This window comes from Equus quagga, chromosome 2 (genome assembly GCF_021613505.1).
Source record: "Equus quagga isolate Etosha38 chromosome 2, UCLA_HA_Equagga_1.0, whole genome shotgun sequence".
Classification (NCBI taxonomy): domain Eukaryota; kingdom Metazoa; phylum Chordata; class Mammalia; order Perissodactyla; family Equidae; genus Equus; species Equus quagga.
Genome location: NC_060268.1, coordinates 33,061,327 through 33,080,815, shown reverse-complemented (window position 1 = coordinate 33,080,815; position 19,489 = coordinate 33,061,327). Strand labels below are relative to the sequence as shown.

Genomic DNA, 19,489 nt, shown 5'->3' with positions numbered 1-19,489 from the left:
TGGGTTCTTGAGATTCTTCTTGAAAGCTTATTTTTTTGTTGAGTAGGTTAAAACATATGCTGTTGCCACAGCTGTATTTGTGAATGTTAAATGTTTGTGTTTCCTGTTAAGTTCAATTTTCTTTGCAAAATAAAATAACTTAGCTTGATGACTCATTCAGTGAAAGGCCAATGTTGGTATTTTTTTAAATTTTTTCTTCTTTTTTCTTTCTTGCTGTTAACAAAGTTTCTAGTCTCTCTCTCTCTTTTCGTTTTTTCATTACTATAAAAATATAACTAAATATTCCAGCTACCCAGTGGTAACAAAGTACAATTCTGTAACTTATTTTTACTATGCATATTAACAACTAATAAAGAAAAACATACTCTTCTTTCAAATTTTCAGAAACAAATTAATGTTTTAACATTAATTTCAAAGTTAAAAATTCTTTTGACTTAAATTTAGAGATGTGCTTTTGCTTTTGTTAGGGCTAATTTTAGGGGTATTTTTGAAAACCAATGAGAAATAGAAAGCCAAATAGAATGAGTAAAAATAAACTTTAATAGTCACTTGGTTTACTAATCATTTTAAGTAGATTAAGGCATAATCAAATAATGAAGATTTTTGTGTAACTAGTCTCCTTGTACTAATGCTATTTGTATATTTTAGGTATAAATTATAACATTGATATTTAAAATATATATGAAAGAATGTGTTTATGCTCATTATAAGTAGATACACAAATCAGTTGAGTCCATTCACAATGAGCAGATTTCATGGTTTCTTGTGAAACAGGGAAGATATGCATTGTCTTGCGAAGTAGTCTGCATTAGACTCAGACTGTTTAGAACTTTGAATAATGGAGTAAAGATCATGCTTAAATGCATATTTGGCACAAAATAAAGATCACTAGGCTCTCAATGAGAACTACTTTTAAAAATAGAAGGAATAATCTATAAATTGTGGAAGTTTAATAAATTTGGTAAGTATGAACTTGAGACTTCACAGTGTAGATCAACAATTTTCAGCATGTAAATATCACATTGGGAAAGTTGTTTAAAAAGGAAATTCTCAAGCTCCGTCCCCAGAGATTCTCTTATAGTAGGAGGTGGCATCCAGGAATCTACGTTTTTATTTAGCTTCTCAGATAATTCTGCCTAAGGACCACATTTTGAGAAACACTAAAGTTGCAACAGCAAAAGACCTAGAAGAATTAATAAAATTGAAATTCAGTAGGAATTGCATGGTAGAGGATAGTCAACATTATACCAGGATGTAATTGAACTGCATCACAGAAGGCATAAAATGAGCTTTCAAATATACACTCAGCTTAACCAGAAGTTCTTTATAAATGTACTAAAGAGAATTGGGAAAATTATAAGAGTCTAGGAGAAGGGTTGACAAGTGCCAAATTGATTTAAAAGCTGCTGAAGCTAGACTTACCATATATGGAAAGAAACTGAGAATAATGAAAAAATAAGGGATTTCTTTGTCCAGAGAGTTTTTTTTAAAGCATCATTAATAAACTGTCTTGAGTATACATGCAGAATCTGAAATGTCTGAGATAAAGTCCCATGAGATGATACTGAGGTTCTTTCCTGTTTTTACATTTTTCACTGGGGAGCCTTTTTTTTTTTTTTTTTTTTTTACAATCTTAAAGGTTACTTTTATGAGAGAAGGATAATCTGTCAGTGTCTTAGATAAGAAAGAGTCCTGTTGGGTCAAAGATTGCTTTTCTTTTCTCTTACCTAGCAGATCTTACTTTTACTAGATTTCTTTTTTTGTAATACTATTTAAAGCTTAGTAATTTACTGGCAAAGTTAACCTCAAGTTCCTTTTTCTTATAGGTAATGTCTCGTTGGGAAGAGTATATCAGCAAAGTGAAAAATAAAAGTAATACATTGCCAGATGTTACGGAAGTCTCCACTTTCTTCCCTTTTCATGAATACTTTGCAAATGCCCCTCAACCCATTTTTAAAGGCCGATCTTATGAAGAAGACATGGAAATTGCTGAAGGATGTTTCAGGCATATTAAGAAAATCTTTACTCAGCTTGAGGTAACGATTCTCAAGTTCTTTTAACTTTCCTTTAAAGGTTTTAAGTTTAGTTGTTTGGATTTTTTTTTGTAAATGAAGTACATAGAAGCTACTATTATACATCGAATATTCAAATCGGGCAAGCCAGATTGTTACTTTTAAGTGAGATTATTGAAAACATTTATAGTTCTAGTTCAAGAACTAAGTAAAAATTAAGATACGAATTGAATCCCTATTATTCTGGCTTTTCTGGTGTAAAAGTGTTAGTATTTAAGAAAGGAATGCTTCCATCAGGAGATTCAACAATGGTTCTTTGAATTGGAATTTGAGCTTGCCTTGTGGCCCTTCTGAGTTCTTCATGCCTCTTGACCAGTAGGTAAAAAGTAAAGTCACTGTGTTAGGATGATTGATCCTGATTATTAAAGTGAAGTAAGAATCACCACTCTACAAAGGGGGTAGAGAAGAATATGTCTGGAACCTAGGGATCCCTGGGATATTTCCTAGTTTTCTCAAAAATTCCTTATGGAAAACATCATTGGAAGAGTACAGCAGTCCTGTAAAGGGATCACATTCTGGCTCAGATTTTTCATTAGGAAGGTTTGGGATTACTCTAGGTAAAAGGGCAGAAGCTTTATCTCTTTTGTCTTTCTCATTTTTTAGATATAGTTATATTCTTACTTCCTAGAAGAGTATCTGGCACATAGTCATTGTTCAGTAAATGTTAATGCAAGGTATGGGTAAGTGGATGGATAGATGTATGGATAAATGGATGGATAGATGGATGGTAGAGTCAGAATAAGAAATATATAGAATAATAATAAATAAAATTTTTAAACCTACAAAGCAATATTATAGTATTTTTATGATTACATAAACAGAAAGTAAAAGGATAAAAACATATAATTTGTAATACTAGCTGTCTGGGGAGCCAGTGAGGAGAAGGACATACATTTTAATTATTTAAAAAACAAAACAAAAGTACTAAAAAGGTCTGAAGTAAGTGTGACATAATGTTCAGATTTGATAAAGTTTGATATTAGGTGCTCTGCTTTGGCTTGTTTGCTCCTCATGTCATCCATCTATTGTCCATCCCCCTACTCCGCCCTTTGGGGGATCTTCTGCCATGGTCCAGGTTAGGGCTGATCCTTGGAGGTTTAATTTCCCGGCTTCCCTTATCAGCTGACTTCTGGCTGGGTTTAGCCACGAGAAATATGGCAGAAATAGAAGAAAGAGAGAAGCCAGGATATTTCTCCACCATCTCTTTCTACCTTGGGTTTCGTCTCTTCTGTGGCTCAATTCTGCTGGCCTGGCCCACTGTGGTTCCAGCTTATTCTGGTACCCCAGTCACTGGGCTCTGATATCATTGTCTCCTCCCTTTATCCTTGTTAGCCTAGGAATAATTGTAACTTCCTGCTATTGCTAGTCTCTGGACTACTTCACCATTCCCTGTCTGGCTTTTCTGTTCCTCTGTCATCTGTGTAACCAGTCCCCTGTATTAAATTCCTTTTGTTATGAATACTTGAAATACCTTCCATTTTCCTGGAAGGACCTTAAGCAGTTATAGGTACAATGGTGATTGATATTTTATTCAATGTGCTTGTTGATATTGTAAATATTTTAGCTTATACAAAAAACAGTTCAAATTGTAGTTTGAACATCAGCTATTATTTGAACTCAACTAGTATCTAACTAATAATGAACAGAACTATGATTCCTTAGGCTTAGTTTATGATTTATTTATATTAATTTCTCAGGAATTAAGTCTAAGTAATTGGATTGTATGAATGTATTCATAAACTATGTTTATTTTCCTAAAATAGTCTCTCATTACTTCCTACTTCCCCCACAGGAATTCAGAGCCTCTGAACTACTTCGAAGTGGACTGGACAGATCTAAATACCTTTTGGTGAAAGAAGCCAAAATCATTGCTATGACCTGTACTCATGCTGCCTTAAAACGACATGATTTAGTCAAGTTAGGTTTCAAGGTAAAGACCTATATTTTAGTTCCTAATTCATCATCTTTTCAGCTGTTAGTTTTTTGTTTCTTTTTTCTTTTTTTTTAACTTAGGCTATTTATTTCACCTCTTATTGAAGTTCGCATTTATCATTACTTAAAAATGTCTTTTTTAAAAAGTGATGATAGCCTCCCATGTGTATATGATTAGTGAACTCTAACTCTAATTTTTTTAAATCTAGTTATCAGTAATATGTGCATTAAGTAACATTATAACCATATGATTGTCTAACCAAGTTCTCATACTTAAGGTAGATTAATTTATTTTCAGTGTTTAAAAATCGCCAAACAGAACTAAAAGCTACAAAAATAACATTTGACCATGTTTTTCACCTATTAGACATCTATACACTTGAACTGTTCATGTTTTAAGCACACATCCACTCCCAGGTATTTGTTCATTCAGTAAATGAAAAGCTTTCCATGTGAGGGTATGGAATATTCTTATTTAGACTGTAAGATGTGATATTAAAATGACTTCATCGTAAGATAAAGACCCAAGAGCTAAAGGCATGATAGCCTGTTAGCCTGTGACTCAGTTGAAGTTGCAATGTAATAATTGAGCAGTAGATTTTAATTTGTAGACTCTTTGTGACTTTGTTAGTGATATTGACCTAAACTCTGATTTCAGTGCAAATCATTTAACTTCCCTGCAACTGGTTTTTCTGTTGTTTAAAATAGTACTCTTGTACTGGTTTGAATTCAAAGTTAGCAAAGCTTTTGTTATTGCTGAAAGTAACTGACAATTTTTAAACATTATGAGCTCACCGACAGATAGGTGCTAAATAAATTCAAGGTGATAGAATTGTTGTTATTTCGGATGAAAGGTTCCTTAGCTGCAAGGTAGGACAAATAACGATCATTTATTAAAAGGTAGTGTGAACTTATCCTAGTGGTGTGAACTTACCCTTTGCACATTTATTAGTGAGAATTTCTCACCCATATATTTTGTTCTTGGGGCTGACATATAAAATATACTTTGAATTTTATATTAAATTATATGAGTTTAATAATAAGGGGAAATTATAAAATCATAATTAGCATTTTATGCTTTCATGTAACTTTTCACATGCTTATTCTAAAAAAATTACTCCTAGCTTATCACATTTTCATTAATCATTTTCTTTACTTATATTGTGCTATACATCTAAAGATAGTGTTGAGTGCTGATAGTATCCCTTAGATTTTTTATATTTTTATATATTTTGAGATGTTACTTTTATCAAACTTATACATGCAAAATCTATAGCTATATTTTTTAAGTTAAATTGCATCAGATTTTCGGAGTTGTTTTTCTTAAAGGAGGCTCCTTAAAGTGTCTTCTTTGAGCTGCTCCCACTCTATTTTGCCCATGTCTATTATCCTGCGAGTCCATGCAGGGACTTCTGAGAAAATGTGGCTCTTTGAACTCCTCCTCCTCCTCAACTCCCACCAGGGTGACTTAATTAGTCATTGTAATAGGGATGTTCAGCATCAGATAGAGCTAGAGAAGATGCCCATCCACATGCTTAACTCCTCAGGTAGTTTCATTGAGGCACAGTGCAGAATCGAACCTTAACTTTCATCATATCCAATGGAAATCCAGCTCAGCTACAGGTCTTGGACAAATACACATACAACCACATTTTGGTAAAAATGAGTACTACAGAAATTACAAGATATATGAACAATTAGTTTAAAAGAGGAGAGTTAATTTAAGAGTAAATATAATCCTCCTACCTTCCACCTGCCTAGAAAACAAAATAAGGGGAAAAATCTTTAAAAACAGAGAACAAAGGAACTGTAATTTATACTTAGTGAGATTCTCCAAGAAAGTGTTTTACATATAAAACAAGGAATAGGGTATCAAACTAAGTAGTAATCAGAGTTAGAACTGGAGGGGTCAGATAAAACACGTTGATAATGGATCTAGAAGAGAATTGGCATATAGAAGAGAAGTAATCATTAAAGAAAGAATGAAATTTCCTTATGTTGGAGAAAGACCTGCATTGTCATTATTTTAGAAATGTGCAGCTCCTGACATTACTGGAAACTGGGTTAGTGGTGTTACCACACAAAGATGGGGTTCTCTTGCCCAGTGCTCATAAAAAGCCAATTATTACAGCATCAGTTTTTGAGAAAAGAAAAGGCTTTGTTGAGAGGTTGACCAGGGAGACAAGGCGAAAGCTCTCAAACCTGTCTCCCCTCTCCAGGGCTTGGGGCAAAATTTCTGGGATAAAAGGGCGAGGCAATCTGAAGTGTGGACATAGATGATTGGAGGGGAGGGGAAGTGAGGGAATTGATGATCCGCAAGCATAGTCAAGCGTCATGGCTCTGCATAGGATGCATGTTCACAAAATGGTGGCATTAGCATGGTCTGAGGGTGGAGTTTTCGGCCCCTTGATGTCAAAAGGCTCACCAGTCAGGCATTTGCACAGGTCCACTTGGTGGGTTGGTGGTCTCAGCCAGCATGAACTGGACAAGGGATCACTGTCAGTTCCTGAAATACAACTCTTAACTAGTCTGTTGATAAGAGGGGGTCAGTGAACTAGTCCTAGTAGGCCTGTGGTTACAGTGGGAAGATACAGGCGTCAAATAAGTAAATACAGTCATGTGCCACATAACAATGTTTTGGTCAGCAATGGACCACGTATACACCGGTAGTCCCATAAGATTAATACCCTGTAGTCTAGGTGTTTAATAGGCTATACCATCTCAGTTTGTGTGAGTACCCTCTATGATGTCCACACAATGACAAAATTGCGTGTTGACACATTTCTCAGAATGTATCCCTGTTGTTAAGCAATACATGACTCTACACAGAATTACAAATTGTGATGTACTGTGAGACAAAGAAACAGGGCACTGTGAAACTTGTTTTAGCTTGGGAGGTCAGAGAAGGCCTGGATAAAGTGGTTTTTGAACTGATACTTTAAGAATGAGAAAGAGCCAAGGAGACAAAAAGTGAGGAGAGAATAGCATGTGCAGAGAGCCTGAGGCAGGAATAGTTTTCCCATTTCTGAAAAAATGAAATAGGTCAACATGGTTGAAGATTAGTGAGTAAGGAGAAAGATGACCAAAAGTAGGAAAGAAAAGCAGGGGCCAGATTGAATGTAGGTCCTAGTTAATACATCTCTGGCAGACCATGTTAAGAGACTTTTTTTCCTGAGATCGTTGGAAGTCAGTGCACTGTTTAAAACCAGGAGGTGACATATCTGATGACTGTTGTATCAGTGGTTTAGAGGAGGCAAAACAGGAAAGGGAGGGGCTAGTGATGAGATTGCTGGCAGTAGTCAGAGTAGTGGCCTGGACTAGAGTGGTGGTGGTTGTAGTAGAAATGAGAATGATGAATAGATTCAGGACGGAGTTTTGAAGGCAAAATTGGCATGCTTTGATGACAGATTGAATGCCGAAGGTGAAACAGAAGGGGATTGTTGAGTGTTAGGTAGGATTCATAAGTAAAAAAAATTACCCAAAATACTACCTAGGGTAAGAATACCAATTATATATGAGAAATGACCTCATATATAGTCATAAATTGCCTGGCTTATATAGAACTTAAAGAAGTGAATTGAAAATAACTAAATTCATATTGCAATCCCAGAAATGATATATGAAGTCTCCTTGATGTACAGTTGTATATTTAGGGGGCTTCCCTGAGGTTAAAGACTAGAATTAGAGAAACAGGGGCATAATGATAAATAAGATCATGAAGTTTCTGTTTAAATAATTTGTGTGTTGTCATTTTTATCTGTATTATTTGGGATTTTTTGGATGGTGGTTACAGTTATGGTGGTAGTTATTTGACTTTGAAGCTGTCTTTTTGAAAAGATTTCTTTTTCTCCTTTTGCCAGTATGACAACATTTTAATGGAAGAGGCTGCTCAGATTCTGGAGATAGAAACTTTTATACCTCTTCTTCTACAGGTAAGATACTGAGATCTGAGGTAAAGAAAGTAGATCTTTAAGAATTCCAGGGGGGCAACATCAGAAAGCTACACAGTTTTGGGGTGCTAATTGTCATAATTATATATTCTCCTTAACTTCATTCTATTTAGTATTCTATTTTAAGCCTATAAACTTCCTTTAATCTATTCACTGGTTATTTGTTAGTTTGAATTGTTTCCAGAAGCACTATTTAAAAATTCATAGTTTATCTCTAAGTTTTGACAAGACTTAGTAATTTTAATCAAGAAAATTACATTGTCATGCAGTTTGGAGGGAAGATGAGTTATTTTTTCATTTCTTTTGTTAGAGTTGTTTCTAGAATTGTTTTTGATGTTCACTGGGTACATTGCTTTTATTTTTTTGCCCAAATTTTTTGCTAAATGATGATGTTTAAGAATGTTTTCTTATTGTGCAATAGTCTTTACTATGGAAGCATTAAAAACAAATGTGGAATTCCCAATTTAAGAATAGAGACTGCTCTAATTTATAAGTAAATTGGGTTCCAAAGGTTGTCTTATTAGCCAGTTTATTTGGGACTTGGAATGTATTTTATCAGGATGTGTTTCAAAGAACAAGGAGACATGTAGAGTGGGAAATTGAAGGAGTACTGTGGGAAATTAAAGAAGGTATAATTTTTACTGCTTTGGGGGGATTCAGGACTGGCTCTCAGTATAATTGTGATACAAGCTCTTTACTTTGGTATCTTTCCATTTCCGTGCTTCGGCATCTGTTTCTTTCTTTCCACTCTTTGCCTCATACTGACCTAAGCTTCCCAGGCCATTTTCATTACCCTACCTGTTAAAGCAAGGTAATTCCATGCTTGCCACCTCAATCCCTCCATCCTCTCTCACTCACTATCAGCCAAGAGCGATGGTACCCATACTCGGTTCATAAGTCATTCTATAAATTTACCAGATTCCTCTCAGTGGAACTAGTAAATATCAAGAATTAGTAAGCAAATAAAACTGTTTTGTGAATAGCAAGAATATTGTGCAATAAATTGGAGACTAACAGGATAATATATTAATTACAGTATTTTGCCGTTACCTCACTCATCGTTTCTAGAATCCTCAGGATGGTTTTAGCCGACTGAAACGATGGATTATGATTGGTGATCATCACCAGTTACCTCCAGTCATTAAGAACATGGCCTTTCAGAAGTATTCAAACATGGAGCAGTCTCTCTTCACTCGCTTTGTCCGAGTTGGAGTTCCTACTGTGGATCTTGATGCCCAAGGGAGAGCCAGAGCAAGGTAAAGGGGACGGGTCCCGGGAGGATTACTCCTGTTTGAGGACATCAGTTCTGTGATCCAAGACTTTGATAACATTTTCTGTATGAACTCTTAGCATGCCCTGCTATCCAGGAACTTACCATCTACATATCTGAAAGCACCTTTATTGCCTTTGGTATGGGGTATGAATTGACCATATTGTTTTCTTCACTTTATTCACTGAGATTAATTTAAATGACTTATAAATTAAGTGCTTCTTTTCACTGTCCCTTCCCCTTTCTTCCTGCCCCCAAAAGATATACAGTTAATGTCATTTTGAAGTCTAAAGCAAAAGATGAACAAGAGGAGAACACACCAGTTCTTACTCATTTCATAAGGTGTCCAGGCCCCATCTTATAGTTGCCTCAAAATTTTACTCAATTTATACACTCTTCCGTGATTTTTTAAATTTCAGGAGTAAAGACAGCACTTACCTCAGAGAATACAGTAGAGCTGTGGTTTCTGTAATATCATCAGTCTTCTGATTTGGTTACTTGAAGTAGAGAGGCAAAGGTTGTAAAAGCGTTACTGCTAAAAGGATGAACACAAAATGTGTAACATGAAAATTAAAAGGAAGAGCACAGTTCCTTAGGCCCCCCCCCCATGTATATCCAAAGGGATTTACATTGCTAATATTTCCTCTTTTGGGGGGGACTTGTCTTGGGAAGCTTGTGCAACCTCTACAACTGGCGATACAAGAATCTAGGGAACCTACCCCACGTGCAGCTCTTGCCGGAGTTCAGTACCGCAAATGCTGGCTTGCTCTACGACTTCCAGCTCATTAATGTTGAAGATTTTCAGGGAGTGGGAGAATCTGAACCTAATCCTTACTTTTATCAGGTAAGAAAAAACGGGAAACTTCTAAGATTATTTTGCCTTTGCCTGGCTGAATTGCTACCTAAATCAGTGATACTGAACCATTTGGCTAGCTGTTGAATAAAGGAAAGTTAGATCCCCACTCCACACACAACACAAAAAATTCCATTTCAGATGGATTAAAGATAGATGCATCAAAGAAGGGAAACTATAGGCATAATAGAAAGAAGAAAACATTGGTGAATATATAATGTTGGGGTGAGAAAGGTCTTTTTAAGCTCATTACCAAAAGCAAAAATCATAAAAATAGTGATTAATTTGAGTGATTAGTGACTAAATAAATAGTGATTATTTTCAAAAGGTAACAAATAATGGGTTGAAGTCTGAGTATGTCACATTTCTTATAAATCACTTTTTTAAAAAAAGTCAACAGAAAATACAATAAGGACAAGAATATGCAATTCACAGAAAAAAGGTATAGATTTGTAGCAAATGTAAATCGCTGGAACATATTTTCATCTCTGATAATACTCTGTTGGGGTAGGTTTGGGGAAATTCTGTAGTCATGCAATGCTAGTAGGGAAGTAATTTGGTGGACAGATTGTCAGAATGTGTTAAAAGCCATGTTCTCACTTCTAGGAATTTGTCCTAAAAAAATTGGGCAAATTTGTAAAGACTTTTTGCGAAAATGTTCATCACATCTTTTTCTTTTACTACATGTTATTTTGGAAATGAGAAGTAACCTAATGTCTTATCAGTAGTAATTAATTACATTATTACCTATTCCATATAATGAAATACTGAATAGCCACTAAGTATGATAGGGAAAATGTTTATGCCATGTTAAATGAGAAAAATCAGGTTGCAAAGTATATCTATAGTGTCCCACTTATTTTTAAAAAGGAACAGCAAAACATACATATAGAAATATACACAGATAATCTGCACAAAAAGATCTGGCAGCAAATACACTATTGATTTGTTACTTTATCTGTGTTAGAGCTGATGCTGAATGATAAATATAGTTTGCTATTAATATGGAAAATGAAAAGATTTACAGTCATGTGGCTTTTTTTCCCTCCTGTCTTCCAAAGAACTAGAAAATTTAAATGAAGAGAGAAGTCTAGCTGTGTGAGTGTCACCAGAATATAAATGATTTTTTTTGAAGGTCTTCCTGTAATTTTCCTATTGCATTTACATGAAATCCAGCCACTTGTCTTTCTTTTTTGATTTTCATGTTATGTTTATGTTCTCATTTGACTTTCTTCTCTCACTTATTACTTTCAGTTTAGTCTCTCCTGCACTGGACTGAATAGCCTCATCTATGCTTTCTCACTTTCAAGTTCAGTTAAGCCTTGGTTTTAAGCTTCTTCCCACCAATCTTTAAACAGAATCTCTAGCATCACAGTAAGCCAGACTGACCAGTGTGAGGCCATATCCTTCTCCCACTTGAAGTGGTCTGGTAAAGGTGGCAACCATCAGTAAGAGTACAAACACAAAACACACAAAAAATGCTAAGTATGAGGAAGAAGAAAACATGTTGTGTGAAAATTGAGAGTCGACTACAGTACTTAGTTGTATATGCTATTAGACTGGATTTTCTACTGGCTTCTGAGATAGTTAGCTTGCTCCTTCATGTTAATATTTCTTTCCATAACTATAGTTGCAGTACACTGGTAGCAGAATATTATTGATCTATATTGTGATTGTTGTGGTCCCAGAAATATTAAGCCTTTGAGTGGGTAACTTTTATTTTATGATTGTTTTGTATATTGTAAATGTCAAAGGGAAATAATTAGCAAAAATTATTCTATTTTTATTTATTAGTGTTAACCTAGGGTAAGGTTATTCCTCATGTTTTATGAAAGGTGTTCACTTGTCTAGTTATTACCTCTTCGTTACTTGAGGTGTGATAAATGAACTAATTGTGCTGGTTAACCATTTTCTGTATAAAATTGAAACAAAAGAAAATACATGCACAATCTGATTATGTTTGCATTACAGAACCTTGGAGAGGCAGAATATGTAGTGGCACTTTTTATGTACATGTGTTTACTTGGTTACCCTGCTGACAAGATCAGTATTCTAACAACATATAATGGGCAAAAGCATCTTATTCGTGACATCATCAATAGACGATGTGGGAGCAATCCATTGATTGGAAGACCAAATAAGGTAATTTTATGAATATAATATATTCTCTCATTCTTGATGTTGACAAGATGGAAAAGATTTATATTTATTCTCAGTTCTTTATGTTGTTCTACTTTGTCTCTTTGCTATCTTCTTTTAAGTTGTGAGAAAGTGGAATAATAGGAATTACAAATAATTCTCTGGCAATCCTGTCTGACAGTGTTATTGGTTTGCTATGAACTTCTGTCTCAACTACTACATTGAAGATTTTTGTTGATAGTAATCAGAAATAAATGTTTCTAAAGCTTTATTGGTAAAATGGTAGGTAACACAATTACATTATTTATATACTGTTACTGTAGAAATAGGAATTGTAGTAATTTTTTTTTGTTTTAAAGGAATAATTTGTACCACGTCTTATTGTCTATCTGTAGAGGGGTGTTTTTTCTCGAGGATAAAGGAAAATTATAAAGTGCATTCAGACCTTAGGATTTTTTTAATACGTTTTTATTATTTTTGTGATATGATGGAGTAATATCATATAAAAATGAAGATGCTTGATTTTATCAATAAAAGGTTGAAAGTTAGAAAGAATAAGAAAACAAATATAATCTTAGTAATGATGAAATTAGGACTTTGGTTGTGAACATAGCTGTATAGAAGCTCTTTCACCTTTTCTTGGAAATCATCCAAAAGTAAGAGGAAAATGGGGGGAGGTGAAGATAAACTCTATTTTTAATGAGATGACATAGATCAGGTGACTATCAGGACGGAAATGTGGGAAGAAGAGAATTTAGGGGACCAGTCTTGAAATGCTAGCAAAAGCACACTTTCTGAAGGTGAGTGGCATGCTCTGAAGTATAGGAGCCACATCCCTGCTATTCAACAATGGATGCAGGAATTGGGGTGAGCAGAAGCCTTCCTGGTCCCAGATTGGTTCAAAGAAGCCTACAGGTGAGCTATATTTACAAGAAATAGACTGTCTATAGTAGCAGAGGAAAAGAGAACCTTCTCTGGTGAAAACCATCCAGCCTTTAGAAAACAATTTAGCTGGTCACCTCAGCTTAATCTCTTGCATGTAGCTAAGCTAAGAAACCCACACATTCAATAGTTGGGGAAAGGAAACTAGCACAAGCTTGATTTATATAGGGAAAAAATGAGGGAAAGAACATCATAACATACTAATTGACAAGATACATGCTCCAGAAAACATGTTGGCCTGAAACAGATGAAAATTTTGAGTACACATTGGGCTATGAATTTTACAATACTTATTACTAAAGTAACCATTTCAGTGAGAGAAGAGTACAAAGCAGAGAAATTGAAAAACTCAAGAAGAGATGCAATGTGAACTGGAAGAAAAGAAAACAAAATCGTAGAAATGGAGACAAAATTGAAAAGAATATGGGGTAGAATAGACACTAAGGAACACTCCTTAAGAGATATGCAGAGTGAAAATGAGAAACTAGTGACTTTGAAATACAGAGTTTAGAAATAGAAGGACCTCAGGATCTGAATCCATTTATTTATAAGTACCAGAAAAACTTAACTCAAATAATAAGGAAATTTACTCTCTCTCATAACAAGGTAAAACTAGAGTGGCTCCAGAGTTGGGTTACAGAACGACCCAATGATGTCATCAAAGACCAAGGTTCATTTCATCCTTCTGCTCTGCCATTCTCAGTCTGTGAGCAGAGTTCTCAGACAAGCTTTCCGCGTGGTCAGGAGGGCAACAGAATTTCCAGGTCTAACATCCACACAGAAGAACAAAACACTTACATCCAGAATATAAGAACTATAAAAGTCATTATTTGATAAAGACAACCCAATACAAAATTGGCAAATGAATTGAACAGACACTTCAACAAGAAGACATGTGAGTGGTCAGTAAGCACATGAAAAAATGCTTATCATCGTCAGTTGTCAGGGAAATGCAAATTAGAACTACAGTGAGGAACCACTAAACCCCCAATAGAATGGCCAAAATTATAAAGATTGACAGTATACCAAGTGTTGGCAAGGATGTGGAGCAACTGGAACTCTGGAACTGGAACATTGCCAGTGAATGTGTAAAGTAGTACAGCAACTATGGAAAACAGTTTTCCAGTTTCTTATAAAGTTAAACATACACTTACCATACAACTTAGCAATTTCACTCCTAGATATTTATCCAAGAGCAATGAAAACATATGTACACAAAAATTTATTTATACTTGAATTTATACATGAATATTCATTGCAATTGTATTCAAATTACCCCCAAACTAGAGACAACCCAAATGCCACAAACAGGTGAATGGATAAACAAATTGTGGTGTATCTGGTCAGTGGAATACTATTCAACAGTAAAAAGGTATGAACTTCTAATGTACACAACACATGGATGAATCTCAGAAACATTATGCTGAGTGAAAGAAGCCAGACAAAAAAGAGTACAAACTTTATTATTCCATTTTTATGGAATTCTGGAGCTGGCGAAAAATAATCTATAGTGACTGAAAGCAGATTAGTGGTTGCCTAGGGCTGAGGATACAGAGTTGATGACAAGGGGGCCCGAGGTAATGGATATTTTGATTGTGCTGGTGGTTATATGGGATATACATTTTTAAAATTTATAAAATAGTTCACTTAAAATGAGTGTCTCTTACTGTATGTAAATTATACCTCTGGAGTTGATATGAAAGAAATGTTTTGTTAATTTCCTAAAGGTAGGCACCATGAATTACAGTTTGTACAGGATAAGCATTTCAGCTTTTTGTTTGATTAATGATAAATGTCTGAGTGCTATTATTAGACTGAGACCTTGTTTATTTTTTGATAGAGGAACACTATAGATGAGAACGAGGAATATGTTCAATAATAAGTGAGCATACTAAGTTATATTGCTGGGCATCAAACTGGGTGGGATACCAGGTGGTAAGCTAAACACAGTCCCTGCTTTCATGGAGTTCAGTAGTCCAGTAGGGGAAGACTGTTAATTCCGGAGATCGTTATTCACTTATCAGCAGGGGTAAAGATGAGTGCTGTAAGTGTGAACGACACATGGACATAGCCTAATCCGGTTACTGTGGTTTATTTCATAGTGTTCATTAACTTGTTCTTTCACTTCCAAGTGTGTGTTCATGTTTCGTTTAGGATTGATTATTTTAAGGGTAAGATTTTTATTTCTAGCACATTATTCAAATGATCTCTGTAGAGTCTTATTGTGCTTTTGAAAATATACCATATTTCCCATTTTTACTTCCTAGGTAACAACCGTTGACAGATTTCAAGGTCAACAGAATGATTATATTCTTCTTTCTCTAGTACGAACCAGGGCAGTGGGCCATCTGAGGTACGTAAGGAAAAATGTTCATAATATTATTGAATTATCTCTGCTTTTGTGGCTAAGTAGTTTTAAACTTTTTAAGTATAATTAATTGTTATGGCAACTTTTGGTGCTTTTTTTTGGAATGTAACATCAGATCCTTTGTATAGTTAACCATTGCTTCTAAATTTTTTGAATCTTAAATGTTTTAGTAATTTTAACTTTTTTACTCTTTAGTAACATTCAGAGATAGCGTTTTATCATAAAGTCTTAGTTTATGTTTCCTATATCTGTTGGAAACAATGTCAGAAATTAAAGGAAGTTAAGTGGGAAAAAGTCTCTACAGAATGAGTTTTTACTGCATAGGATTTCTGACTTTTTCCCACACAGTCTTTCAGCTTCAGTGTTAGAGGATAAAGGAACCATTTGTTCTCTCAGGATTAAGAAATGTCAAAACAAACAATAATCTATTTTTATCATTTATTGCGATGTATTTATGTGCTAGAGATTTATGGGAATAATATCTTCTTATTACAAAGCAGCCGTTTAGTTTTATATAAACCTTCATCTCATATGACTCACTTAGCAAAACTATAAGGAGAGTTCATTTTATTATTTTATTTGGTGGATATAAAAAGAAAATTATCCGAGCTCTCATAATGTTGTCATTAAGTCAAGATCCATTTGGAGCTTAGCCCAATGATCATGTTCCATTAGATTGATCACTTTTACATAAGAGTAAGCAAAGATGTAATGTTTCGAGAAATTGTTTGAAGACTATAGCATTCTAAAATAGTTTACTTTTGCTTATTTATTTGTCAAGCATGTATTTGGAAACTAACTTTTCTAAAAATCAGTTCCTTTTCCACATTGAGATTTATAGCTGCTGTCTGAATGGGGCATCATGATGATTTACATAATTAAAATCTCTCAAAAACTCACAGTATGAATGCATGCATACTGCTTCTTCCCCTCCCCACCTTTTTTTTTACTCTGTAGTGCTTTATCTTTTCAGATTCCCAGTAGTATAGTTCTGTAGTATTCTTTGCCTCACTTTTGTAGAAACTTAAAAAAAAAAACTGATGATAAAATGCTTATAAGTAAAGGGTTAAAAAAAAACCTGACTTCAGTATTGTCTCACATACTGAAATTTTCTAAGCAACAACAACCTTTATCCAAATAAATCAGTCTTCTTTGTATTTGCCAAAATTTGCTTTTGAAAGTCCAGCTTCTTCATGGGGTGGGCTCGGGGGGTGCTGGTTATGGTACTGGTGTTGTTAAAGCATACAGGGAAAATGTCAATTTAACTATCATTTGTGCTTCTAATTACCCAGATATCTTAGGCATCTTAGCTAGAATTTTATCAAACTCTTTATAGAATATTTTGTTTTGTAGAAATAATCTTTCGTATCTTTCCTTTTCCAATAAATGGGAAATTATTTTGTTTCTCAAGTTGAAAGAGACCAAGGAAACCTACTTCTTTCCATATTTTCCTTTTTAATCATAGCTTTATTGAGCTATGATTCATGTACTATACAATTCACATACTTTAAGTGTACAGTTTGATGATTTTTAGTATATTCATAGAGTTCTGCAGCTATCTTCACGATTTTAGAACATCCTCATCACCCCAAAAAGAAACTGTACTTAACAGCAGTCACTGCCCCTACTCTCCCCAAAGACCTTGGCAGCCACCATTCTACTCCCTGTCTTTGTAGATTTACCTATTCTAGACACTAAATTTTTGTAGATTTGCCTATTCTAGATGTATAAGTGGAATTGCTTGGCTAATGTGTTCAAGGTTCATCCACATTGTAGTGTGTATCAGTGTTTCATTTCTTTTTATTGCTGAATAATATTTCCTTGTGTGGATATATCACATTTTGTTTATCCATTCATCAGTCGATGGATATTTGAGTTGTTTCCACTTTGTGGCTATTATGAATAATACTGCTATGAACATTCATGTACAAGTTTTTGTGTAGACATATGTTTTCCTTTCTCTTGGTTGTAGACCTAGGAGTGGAATTGCTGGGTCATGTGGTAACTCTGTGTTTAACCCTTTAAGGAACTGCTAAACTGTTTTCCAAGCACCTGCCTGATTTCTTTTACGCACATCTTTTTTCATTCAGGGTAGACTAATCAGGTAATTATGTAGGAGACAGACTATTCAGCTTTAGTTCCAGAGATCTGTTTTAGAAAGCCGTGGAGCTGTTTAGAAGCCAGAGTAGTGAGACATTTCCAGTCCCTTTCCCAGCATTCATTGTTCTCGTCACCACCTGATTTGAATAGCCTGGGTACCAGTAGAAATGCCTGTGACTTGTTCGGAGCGAAGAGTGACACTGTAACTTTGCTGTGTTGTTTCCTCATAAGGGTTCTGTCAGAGTGATGGCTTGTTGTTTAACAGTGCTGTTTCTGTCCAGCCGTCTTTTGGGGACTGTGAAAGAAGGTGGTAATGCCCTTTGCCCTGGGTTCGAGATACAGCTCCAAGGAACCCTGTCTACTCCTGCTGACACCCTTTACTTTTTTTGCTTGGTGGTTTGTTATGTTCATAGTGTTTGGTCATTCATTTAACCAGTATTTTTAGATCCATCTATTATTTGGCACTGTACAGAGTTCAGGGTATACAGTAGTAAATCTAACATTCGTGATCTCTACCCTCATATTGTGTAGAGTCCAGTGGGAGAGACATTAAACATATTGTTGGAAGATACCTACATTTGAATCTGCAGAAGTCTTTAGTCTAACTCTCCTCATGTACAGTGGAGATCAAACTTGGAAAGCTCCCTCCATGCACTATGGCACTGAGGGCTGCGGGGAAAAGTTTCCGCACGGGAACTTGTTCAGTATCGTGCAGTAGCACTATATCTGTGTTCCACCTATAGATAGAGCCTTCTGGATGTGAAGAGGAGAACTGAACATTATAATACCATGATTACCGTGAAAAAAACAGTTTAGATCACCTCCTTCCGCCACCCACCTCTTTTTTCCCTGACAACATTGTTTTAACCATAATTTCCTTTATTATATTTGTGTGAGAACTCATGCTAAGTATTTCTAGCATTGTACATCCAGTTACCAGTGTTGGAACCACCCACCTGGAGCACGACCCCTTGGGTTCTAAGGAAATATAGAGAAAATAAAAAACAATTTGAGTTGCAGAAACCTAAAAGATAATGTTTCCTTCATGAATCCAGTGTGTTACAAATGTAGAAATTCCTCAGAAAGCTACTGTGAGGGGTATGTTTTCTCCTTCTACCTAAATGAGCATCTCTTAGTTTTTTGGGGGAGTAGATATCTACCTCTCCTCCCCCCACTCCACGAATGGAACTGGTATGTACTGATGTCACACAGTGCCTCCTGATAAGGGAAACTAGGTCTCTATCTGGTCTCTATCATAAAACGCCATAGACAATGGGGCTGACTTAGAGATATTCTGGAAATATCTTGCATTATGCAGAGACAAAGAAAAGCCATGTGGTAAATATTCCAATTCTTGGTTCTCTGTCAGGTCATTATATGATCTTTGTAACAGTTGAACTTTCTTTCCAGGATTAGGGGTGATTTTACCAGACTTTATTATTATTCATGAAAGTTGTCTTTTTCATAGAATACTCACAAATTTAAATAGCATCTAACAGCATCTCAAGAAAACAAACTGTCCTCTGTATTTGAAACCAAAAACCAAAATTATCTTTTCTCTCTAGAAGACATCCTCACTAATAATGAGTTCCAATTAGACTTAATATGTAGCCCTCTTTTATAAATTTGTTTGATTCAAATAAAGTTTTAAAAATGTATATTCTTTTTAAAAGATAAAGAAAACTGACGTAATTCATCAGAGAGTAAGCTACATGTATATAGTTGGATCATTCAATTTAGCCATTTTTATTACTGTTTATGTGAACATTGAGTGCTTATTATAGGCTACGCACTGAGCCGAGGTACTAGATTAAATACATGAATAATACATGGCATTATTATGTTATACCATCTTGCTGTATT

At 35.0% G+C, this 19,489-nt stretch overlaps 1 protein-coding gene across 2 annotated transcripts in view; it reads left to right on the top strand.

Annotated features, from left to right (window-relative positions):
• The window catches only part of AQR (aquarius intron-binding spliceosomal factor), a 93,568-nt gene that overhangs the window by 67,374 nt on the left and 6,705 nt on the right, over positions 1 to 19,489 (top strand). For both annotated transcript variants that reach the window (XM_046654542.1, XM_046654543.1), the window contains 7 exons: positions 1,827 to 2,036; positions 3,865 to 4,002; positions 7,865 to 7,936; positions 9,023 to 9,210; positions 9,897 to 10,068; positions 12,049 to 12,219; positions 15,426 to 15,511. In XM_046654542.1, the coding sequence (XP_046510498.1) occupies positions 1,827 to 2,036; positions 3,865 to 4,002; positions 7,865 to 7,936; positions 9,023 to 9,210; positions 9,897 to 10,068; positions 12,049 to 12,219; positions 15,426 to 15,511 (1,037 nt within the window). The remainder of the gene's footprint in view (positions 1 to 1,826; positions 2,037 to 3,864; positions 4,003 to 7,864; positions 7,937 to 9,022; positions 9,211 to 9,896; positions 10,069 to 12,048; positions 12,220 to 15,425; positions 15,512 to 19,489) is intronic.